This window comes from Acanthisitta chloris, unplaced genomic scaffold (genome assembly GCF_000695815.1).
Source record: "Acanthisitta chloris isolate BGI_N310 unplaced genomic scaffold, ASM69581v1 scaffold6150, whole genome shotgun sequence".
Lineage (NCBI taxonomy): Eukaryota > Metazoa > Chordata > Aves > Passeriformes > Acanthisittidae > Acanthisitta > Acanthisitta chloris.
This window is the reverse complement of record NW_008652088.1, coordinates 38,045-48,897: the sequence shown is the minus strand read 5'-3', so window position 1 is coordinate 48,897 and position 10,853 is coordinate 38,045. Positions and strand designations below refer to the sequence as shown.

General features: G+C 36.8%; 1 protein-coding gene across 2 annotated transcripts in view; it reads left to right on the top strand.

Annotated features, from left to right (window-relative positions):
* Positions 1-10,853, top strand: part of SPRED1 (sprouty-related, EVH1 domain containing 1) — a 25,249-nt gene that overhangs the window by 2,238 nt on the left and 12,158 nt on the right. For both annotated transcript variants that reach the window (XM_009075832.1, XM_009075824.1), the window contains 2 exons: positions 6,861-7,029; positions 8,349-8,398. In XM_009075832.1, the coding sequence (XP_009074080.1) occupies positions 6,861-7,029; positions 8,349-8,398 (219 nt within the window). The remainder of the gene's footprint in view (positions 1-6,860; positions 7,030-8,348; positions 8,399-10,853) is intronic.

Genomic DNA, 10,853 nt, shown 5'->3' with positions numbered 1-10,853 from the left:
AGCAGGATGGTAGGTAGCAAGGACTAGAAAAGAAATTCTGTTGGACAGGGATCAGCTAACGACTGAATCTGCTGGTTCTGTGTTCCAGCATCACTCTAATCTCATTTTAGAATGCTCTTGCTGTGTAAACCTGGATACCTGAATAGTCTTTGAAATTAGTAGTATGCTGTTTAGTTGGTTGCTCTGCCATTGTATTTGCAAAGGGAAAGTAACTATTCAAAAAATAACTTCCTAAACACTTTCAAACATTTCAGTTATTCAGACTTTGAGCATATGTGTCTTTAGCAATGTTGACTCTAATGTAATATCTACAAGTCATTACAGCTCAGTCACCTGGACCATGGTTTCCAGTACACTCACTTTTTTGCAAAGTACACACAGCTGTTTCTGAAGATACTTCTATGGATTGAAAAAGAAAATCATCTTTACAAATGAAGTGCCCCCCTCCCCTCAAGTCACACTACACACTGTTAAAATACCTTTCCAGCTAGGTCATGTTTTGATTTCCTCTGTCCAGTAAGTCTTTTCTTTTGTGAACTGAGTTAACTTTCAGAAAAGGTACGGAAATTCCATTATCCTGGAAAATGTAGAGGATGGAACTTGGAACACTCTTCTGGGACATGGGGATGAACAGGTTTTGAAATGTCTCATGTTAGAGAGCAAATGGAATTCAGATCTATGGCTTTTGCCTAAGATTCATGGGAATCATAATGCCAGTATAACTGTTTAACGTATGCATCAGTAAAAAGGTGGAATTTTATCTAAAGGAACTTGAAGTCTATAGGTGATGTATTCAATGGAGGTAGCTTCAGATGCCTCTTAAATGGTGATTCTGAAAAAGAACAAGCTTTAGTTGCTGCTTCTCAAAGTGCTGCTTCTGATACTACATTGTGGTTCCATTCCAATGAGCCAGATCTCTCCACATAATTTTATCGGCTATGCAGGCATTTAATTAGGACTGTAGATGTCAGTATGTAGGTCAGCTGTGTAAATGAAATACTTTGGGACTGAATGTCAAAATGCTGAAGTTGCTTGTTGGAGGAGGTTCTCGTTTATGTACCTGAGAGTTAGGTTTCTATCAAACCCTTCTATGAAACAACTTCAGATTACATGTATAATTTCCAAAATTTGTGTGCAGTACAGAGCTATTTAAAACAGCTCATGAGGTTCACAGAAAGCATCCTAGTTACCCAAGAACAACATCAAAGTGGTGGCACCATTGAATTAATTTATGAAAGAGAATGCTCCTTGCTGGTTCACTCAGGTTGTTTAGATCTGTGTTGGAATGTGGGTATTTCATGAAGATGTTTTACATAATTACACAGTTCCTCCTTTACTGTACTCACCTTCCTAGCACTGGCTCCAGCCAGTCTGCTTGGAACAATTGCACTCCCTCCTAACCTGGCCAGGTCTGCAGCTCTTCTTACTGTGTTTATGGTAGCTCTCTTCTATTTTAATAGCACTAGTGTTAAACATACATACATGAGGCTCAAACTTAAAGGTATTTAGGCTTTGGTGAATTTTACATTCTTGAATGAAAAGTCTAATAGACTTCTGTCTTTTATTTTGTTCTCTAGTCTCTTTGCTATGCAAGTTTTCACCAAAGGAGAAAAAAATTATTACTGTCTTTTGGGTCAGGAGTGACAAAGTTTAAAATCTTTCTTTTGAAGAACAGGTAATTGTATGAAGGAAGAGATACAAAGCTAAAACTGAATATAAATACCATTCTTTTCTAAAAGTCTGTGGTTTAAAAATGTAACTATTTACTTTTTAAATTGGCTTTAAAATTTGAGGGGAAAATTCCTTTGATGGGCTGTAGTACAGCCCTTCCATTATCTTGCTTTTTGAACTGAACCAAAAAAACCTATGTATATAATAATTCTTATGCCATAGGGTCACTTTGACATTGGGGCCACATGCTCTGTATCATGAATATACTCAGGTCGTCTTGCTTGCTCCCGAGGGTAGAGGAAAGCAGCAAAGGAATTCCCAAGTTTCAAAAACTATATGCTTACATGATTGCAGAGATCTGGGCAGGAAATGAGAAACTGTGAAGCTATCTACATGTAATCTTGTAGGCTGTTGAAAGTACAGCTAGAAACCAGTAAAATAGTATCCAGTATCTAGAAATGTTCAATTATTTGGTCTTTTATCAAAATAGAAATTTATATCAAATGCAGACTTTTTTTCTCACTTGTTTCCAAAACAAGCCCTAGATAATGATGCTAATACCTTAAATAATCCTTTTATTTTTCTTTAAGAATATTTGGTTTTGAAATGTTGAAGTTGAACATTTCTGACTTCAGATATTCATCTTGTCTGCATAAGCCAAATAATTTCTATTATCTTGAATGACTGTAGCTTGTAGAGGTAGAAAAAGAAACATTTAGCAAACAAGTATTTTTATATGTAGCAATGAACTCATTATTATTACACTTAATAACATCTAGATATTAGAAGGATTTTTTTAAATTGAATAATAGTAGGCATACAGCCCTGTTTATGCTCTGAGAATTCAAGTCTTGATCATTTGGGTCTGGATTTCTTCTGCATGAGTCTGATGACTCTGAAACATTTTCTATTACGTGCCAAAGTGGGTGCTTCATACTGACATGAAAATCCTATAATAAGTCTTCAAATGAAGAAGACTTTCAGACTTTACCTGCAGATTTTTTTAAATGCAACTTTGTTAAGCTTTAGTCACTTTATTTGCAATTTTTCACGTCTTTGTTGTGCTTACCACTGGACATCTTGGGGAAGATCTGCCTAAAAAGGTTTGGGAATGCAGGTTTTGGATAACCATGTGGGAAAGTATATCATCTTCACATATGATGTGGGGAGTTCTGAACCATAGCAAAGTGCAGTAAAAAATAATTGGAGTTTTGAAATACATCTGTATTGCAAAAAGCTTTGTTTCGATTTCCACGTCTTGGAGGTGTGTGAATTGGGATATTTCCTTCCCAGCCCCAGTGATTGTTTGCATGCTTCAGCATAAAGAAGCCTTTGACAGAATTAAGTTTTACAGGGGAAAAAATAAGCTGTTGCTGCAAAGCATAGGAGTCTTTCAGGAAGAAAAAAAAGTGCTTTAGAGGATTGTTGGTATGGTTTTTGTTTGAACTGGATTTTTGGTATTTCTGGATGCAACAAAAATTATTGAAGGCTGGGTGTTTATAAATATGTGTCCCACTGCTAATTCTGACCTACAGTTTTTTAATTTTCTCTCAAGTGGGGCAGGCATAAAGTCTTGCTTATATGGATTCTTATATCTAATGATATATACAGTTTTGATGCAACAAACTTCCCTTTTGAATGCCCTTTCACTTGTATCTACTGTGCTAACTGGTCTGTTTTCATGCAGCTTTAGATATAAAAATCAGTGTCATCCTGTCAAAATTTTGTTTCCTTAAATTAAGTTGAAAACAACTACAGTGTTGGATAGGATGATTGCTTGTCATCTAAAAAGTTGTCAGGGTTGGAGGTGGGGTGTGGGTGATAACAAGGGTTGCTTTTTGGATTGGAGAGAGTTGGTTTGGGAGTTTTCTGGTTTGGTTTGGGTGTATGAAAATCATAGCTTCTACTCAGTAAAGTTGTAATCCAGCTATGTATCTCCAGTGGTAAAATTGTCACCCGGTATGAATTTTCTGTTTAGAGTAATCTGGATTAACTCCTTTAGGACCAGATGTTCATTGAGATGGTATAAAATCAGGCTTGCAATATGTTTTGGATGAAACTGCACACAAAATACAGCATGAAAATAGTTGGCATTTAATATAGTCTAGATCCTCCGGAAGTGTTCACAGACCTAGAAAATGCAGTGATGTGAGAAATCATCATTATTAACTCCTTTTTTAAGAGGAAGCAAATTTGAAATCATCTGAAGGAACAAAGAATGATCATTTAATACACCTTAGAACTTTTTTTTTGCTGCAGCACTTTTTCCTGCACACCTACAGCAAATAGTTATATTCCTTTCTATATTTTCTTGTAGGCAGTTTTATGTACATATTGTTGACCATGTAGGGAATTCTGAGAGTTGTAAAACCTACTTAATACTGGAAGAGTTTATATGTGCAGAAAGAATGTCATCCTACTAGAGACAGGTAAAAGGCAGTAACAGTCAAGAGGAGATGATTAGTGGTGTCATGGAGCAAGGAAAAAACCCCTATTTGCCTATGTAATAATTAGACAAGGAAAGGAGAGGAGAAACACAAAGAATATGTAAGAACAGCCTATGTACGGTCAGAATTATTTTTTTAAATTTGTAAGTTTTTTTTCTCAGTTTATAATTAAAATACTTCCACATGCTGTAAGGAAATTTGTATTTTTCTTTCAAAAAGCCACATGTAACAAAACTAAAAATTGCAATTCTAGAAGTACATTAATGTTGAAATGATAGAATATTAAAATTCCTCATTCCTCTCAGTGTAAGTTTTCAGCATCAAAGAGTAATACAGGCTGTCTTGCTTTGAGCTGTATTTTACCCAATGCTACAGTAGCAGATCAGTGCGTCTCCTTCCATACTTTCTTGTTTTCATTGGGGTTTTTTTAATCAACAAACACTCAATGTCCCAGTATTTTTTCCTGGTAAAATAAATATGCAAATACACTTTTATAACCAGCCAATTTAAAGTGGGGAAATGATGCCACCTTCCAGTACCTGAAGGGAGCCTACAAAATAGATGGAGTCTGACTATTTACAAGAGCTTATAGTGACAGAACAAGGGGGAATGGCTTCAAACTGAAGGAGGGTAGGTTTTAGATTAGATATTAGGGAAAAATTCTTTGCTGTGAGAGTAGTGAGGCACTGGCACAGGGTGCCTAGAGAAGTTGTGGATGTCCCATCCCTGGAAGTGTTCAAGGCCAGGCTGGATGGACCTCTGAGCAATCTGGTCTAGTGAAAGGTGTCACTGCAGGGGGCTTGGAACTAGATGATCTTTAAGGTCTCTTTCAACTCAAAACATTCTGTGATTCTGTGTCAAGACTGTGACTTTGCTTCATAGAATCTTAGAATCATCCAGGTTGGAGTAGAACTCTTAAGATCATTGAGTCCAACCACTAGCCTACCACTCTGCTGTAACCCATAAATCTTAAACCATATCCTCCAGTGTTGGATCCAGACGCCTGTTAAACACTTCCAGAGATGGTGACTCCACCATCTCTCTGGGCAACCTATTCCAGTGTTTGACCACCCAAACAGTGAAAATTTCTTTGCTAACATCTAATCTGAATCTCCTCTGGCTCAGTTTAGGACTGTTCCCTCTAGTCCTCTCACTGCAGGCATGGCAGAACAGACCATCCCCACCTCTCCACAGCCCCTTTCAGGTAGTTGTGGAGAGTGATGAGGTTACCTCTGAGCCACCTCTTCTCAAAACCAAACAAACCCAATTCCCTCAGCCATTCCTCATACGACATGTTTTCCAGACCTTTCATGAGCCTTGTTGCCCTTTGCTTGACTTGCTCTGGTGCTTCAATGTCCTTTTCAAATGGAGGGGCCCAAAACTGAACACAGTACTCGAGGTGTGACCTCACCAATGCTGAGTAGAGGGAGAAGATGACTTCCCTAGTCCTACTGGCCACACCGTTCCTGATACAGGCCAGGATGCCATTGGCCTTCTTGGCCACCTGTGCACACTGTTGGCTCATATTGTCCTCAGGCTCACCTGTCCATCAGCACTCCCAAGTCTCTTTTGACTGAACACATGAGCCACTCTTCCCCCAGCCTATAGAACTGAATGGGGTTGTTGTGAGAAGATGACTTCCCTAGTCCTACTGGCCACACCGTTCCTGATACAGGCCAGGATGCCATTGGCCTTCTTGGCCACCTGTGCACACTGTTGGCTCATATTGTCCTCAGGCTCACCTGTCCATCAGCACTCCCAAGTCTCTTTTGACTGAACACATGAGCCACTCTTCCCCCAGCCTATAGAACTGAATGGGGTTGTTGTGTGTGTCCCAAGTGCAGGACCCAGCACTTTGCCTTGTTGGACCTCATGCAGTTGTTCTCAGCCTATTGGTCAGGTCAGTCCCGGTTGACAGTCCCATCCAACTTAGTGTCATTTGAAAATTTACTGAAGGTGCACTCAATCCCCACATCCACATCAGCAATAAAGATGTTCAATAGCACAGGCCCCAGTACTGAGCCCTGGGGAGCATCACTAGTGGCCGGCCACCAATTTGGCTTCATAACTGAATGTGTATGTATGTCTGTAAAAGTTTTGTAGCCAGATAATTCTGTTAATTATTCCAAATTACTGTTTTTGCTATAGTTGAAAATTAACTATATTTTTGTCCGGGTGCAGGCAGTAATACATTAAAAATATTTTACTTTTTATTCCAGTATTTAAAACAATTCTCTTTTATTATTTTCTATTGTATAGTAGCCTTTCTGGGAGAAAACTGATATGGCCTGAAAGCAGCATGCAGTTAGTCTAGTGCTTAAAAATTTTACAGAATCAGTATATGAATAAAATTGCCAGTAATACAGTAAAATATGTTATCAACACAGTAATGTTTTTTGGAGGTTGTGGCCTATTTCATTTGCTGAACATCTACTAAGTCTGTACTGACAGAAGCTCTTGTTGTAGGTATGAGGTACTTCTGTGGGTATGAGATTTTTGAATGGGAAGATTGACTCAGAGTATAAATAACCTATGCCACCTCTCAGCAACTGATAGTGAATAATTTGGCCACAATGTAAACAAAGCTAAAATAACCTCATTGTAACATGAAGAAATTTAAACAGAGAGTTCTATCTGCTCTTAACAATGTATGTTTTTAGGTAATTTGCAAAGACTGCATTTTGTTCTCAAATTTGATACATTGGTCATTAATACCTTTTTATTCTGTTTTATTTCTGGAAGGTGGTCTTGGAATGCACATTAAAGAAAGACCTCGTTTACAACAAAGTTACTCCTACTTTTTACCACTGGAAGATTGATGACAAAAAGTTTGGCCTCACATTTCAGAGTCCTGCTGATGCAAGAGCATTTGATAGAGGTATTCGGCGAGCAGTAGAGGATATTTCTCAAGGTACATATTTCAGGTGAAGGAGTTGTGGGGCGGTGGGATATTGAGTGTTTACTAAATGAGATGTCACAGCACTTTGTGTAACATTAATGCTGACAGTATTTAGGGATGTGGATTGATATATAGTATATATCAACTTTAAAAGTTTTTAAGTAGTACTTCTGGCATTTTTAAAGTGACATTCATCCAAGTGCCTTAAATTGTTTCATGAACACTAATAAGGTAATTGCCTGAAACATCCCTATATAATAAAGTAATTGCCTCTTTTTTAGACATGAAGAAACAGAGGAAACTAAAATGTTATATTGTCTTACTTGGATCTTATTATCAGAAGCTTTTTACAGCTGCCGTGTTCTTAGAGGATAAGCTATGAAGTTGAATGATTTGACACTTGAGTTCTCTCTTTATCTGCACATACTTTCAGTTAATAGTTTTATTTGTTTACTAATAGCTGATACCATAGTTCTGAGGATAGGTATTTATGGAGCAGTAGAAGAATTTATTCAAATAGTAATATGGCTAACTGGCTTCAGAGCTTCACTGACCTCATGGAAGCTAGTGAGTAAACTGAAGACCGTCATCAGGCCTTGATTCTGAGCTGAAAATCTGATAAATACATTGCTGGATTGAAAGAGGGAGGAAAGAGAACAGCTGTCTATTGAACTGAAAGAGCATCTCTTTCAGGCTTGTAATAAGTAACTCACAGGGAGAAATTTAGATAAAATATTCTTTGCTGTGATGTGCTGTAAATTTAGGGATTTAATGTGTGTTATCCTATTAACAAAGGGAGAAACACTTCTCTGAAGGGAAATGCTTTTTGACATACTGGAATGACTTCTTTTGAATTGCATTGATATCATCCATATCCCTGCAAGAGAAATAATTAGAGAACATGAGAGTCCTTTTCTCTCTTAGGGTCTAACAATTCCAATTTCTGCTGATTTATAAGCAAAATACAGCTCTGGGTGCATTCATGCCAACCAAATGTATTTGTCTTTAATTTTCAAAATGCTACATTAAGAGGAATATACTCCCTTGCTTCTGACTGCTGATGACACTTCAAAAATGCTTTTACAAGAAAGGTGTGAATAAGAGAGAGGAGTATGGCTAGAAATACTCGCTGTATAAAATACAGTGTAGAACTGAATGGTGCTTACTGGATCAACTTGAACTACAATGATCTATAGGTTAAAAAAGTAAACAACAATATTTTATCATCATAGCTGGATATTGAAAGATGATGTGGACTACTGGAAGTATTAAACAGTGAATAAAAAGAAAATAACCTTGTATACTTTGCTTTTTTTCTTCTTTATCTGTAGATTATCCACCTTCCCAAAATGATGCTGAAGAGGCAGAAGACTGCTTTCAAGTGAGTGCTGAAATTTTGTAATTAATTGTGCATTTTTCTATAAGAAACGTATTGAACAGATTTTGTTCTCATTAGTGAGAATAAGCAGAATAAGAGCAATAGCAAAATTCAGTTTGTTAAAATAAGTTCCAGAACAATTATCTGGAAGATTTAGACTATTATCTGTCCTAAACTAAGTAAATATTTAATCAATAGGATGATTAACCATCCTGAGTTTAAGTTCAAAATGTCTGTTCAGGTGATGTGTCCTCTTTGAACTTAAGGGAACGTGAAATATTCTTCTAGGGAAAAGAAAATAAGAGGGATCAGGAATCTTTTTACTTGTACATCCTATTAGTTTTCTTAGACTTCACTCTGCAGTAAAACCTAGGCCATTTCTAAATCTAAGACATTTCTTACATTGTATTGCTGGAGTTGAAAAGTTGCTGAGATAATCTAGTCCAAAGGAGGGTGGAAATTCTGACAATTTTCAGAAACATTCTGAAGATGAAGTAGTCACTTGAGATTCAAATTTTTATTGATCCTTATTTGCACTATTCAGTTTCTATCGGTGTCATAATGGCTTAAGAGGTAAAAATTCATGTACAACCACGCTAGTGTGCTTTACACAAATACCATATCAAGTATTGGTGTGTAGCACTGCCTGGTAGTATCCAAGAATCCATGTAATTAAAAAACTAGCATAGAAAATATGGAGATATATAAACACACAGTAAATAGCTGTAACATAACTGAGTAAATCCTACTTGTGTCTATGTATGCTAGTCACCTTTCTTATGCACAGCTTCAGGGAAAGTTTTGAAAGTTTTCACAGTGCAAGTATTTACATTAATATGAAGCTGAGAAAGAAAGAAGTTGACTCAGGGATCTTGGTGACTATTCAGAAAACTGGTAGCATTGTTAAGTGGTTTCTTGATGAAAAGAGTTTTGTCATTTATGCAATACTAAATTCTTTATCAGTGTAGATAGATGTGGTGTAGAACCTCTGCAATACAAAATCAAGAAAATTAGCATCTGACTTCGGAGATATGGAAGATATGGATAAGAATCAAATTGTGATCAGAAACTGAGAATCAGATATTCAGAAAGGATACTGCAATGCAGTGGCATTGCAAAAGTCTCCTGGTTGCTTTCCATTTTATGGCAGAAGAAATTAATTTCTTTGTATAAGTGTTGGTTGTGCAACCACCTGTAGTACTTTATTTGCAGTGCTTTAGTTTAAGGTACTTGGAAGTAAAATTGCTGTGAGTGTTAGGTAGTTCAGATTGAAAATAAGAGTGAGATTTTGGCAGGGTGGAGAAAATATGTGCTAAAGTTAATGCAGTACTTAATCAGTTCTTAAAAGACTTGCTTCAACATGCTTTGTTGCAAGGACTAGTAATTGAACATTTCCTACAGGCCTAATGAGATTAGAACAAACTAATTACGTCTTGATTTTGCTGCCTACTTATGTTTCTATATAAGGATGCCAAAATTGAGGCAAATATCTGTGATTCTTTGTAGTTACAAAGTCTGTTATTGGGAAAGTGGAGAAAAGTATTCTTACATCATCTCTTCTATATAGGTGTGCATATAGATGCATCATCTATTTACATATCTAAAATTAGGTTTACTTTATATTTTAAAAAATATTCTCTATGAAACAGATGGGGGTGTGCATATATTTATTTATTTACTTATATATTTTACAGGTACGAACAATCCTGTTTGGTACAAACTGCTGGTAGAACTATATTTTACATTCTAGACAGGAAAACATACTTCATGACTTCACCACAGTGCACATTGCTTAATTGTTGCTTAATTGTGGACTTGTGCTGTGGATATATGGCAAGAACTGCCTGTTTTCCAAAGGGAAAAAAGCTAGCCAATATCTCTTACCATATCTCTGCGTGCCAAAGTTAAATAAACAATACTAACAATACCAGATGGAGACAAAAAGAAAGAAATGCAGGGAAGACTGAACCCACCCTGATTTAGCAATGCTTCATCTAAACCAGGATTATGTATCAATAATAAGATGCAGTTGCAGGGTTATGAATGTCAGTCTAGGAAAGCTACAGCATTTTAGTTACAGGCACCAGGTCTAGTCACCAAGAGTATCTTTGGAATACCAAATAGGAGACCTTCAAATGATTAATTCCTTCCTCTCCCAGGACTGATACTGTTGTAAGTGAAACTTGATACCCCAGGGTTTTTTTTAACTTGATGGATAAGACCATTTTTCTTTAAAGATAATGCATCCTCTATTTGAAGTCATGTTGACTTGTCCCCCCTTCTTCCCCATATCTATGTAGTTTAAAATGCCTAATGATTTGCCCTCCCCCCCATTTATTTTATAAGCTGTTTTCCCAAGTCTCTAATATAGTATTCTTTAGTGAGCTTTGGAATACATCTGTGCATGGGCATTTTAGAGTGTGGATAGAATATTGAAGAGCAGTTTTGGCTGTTCTAG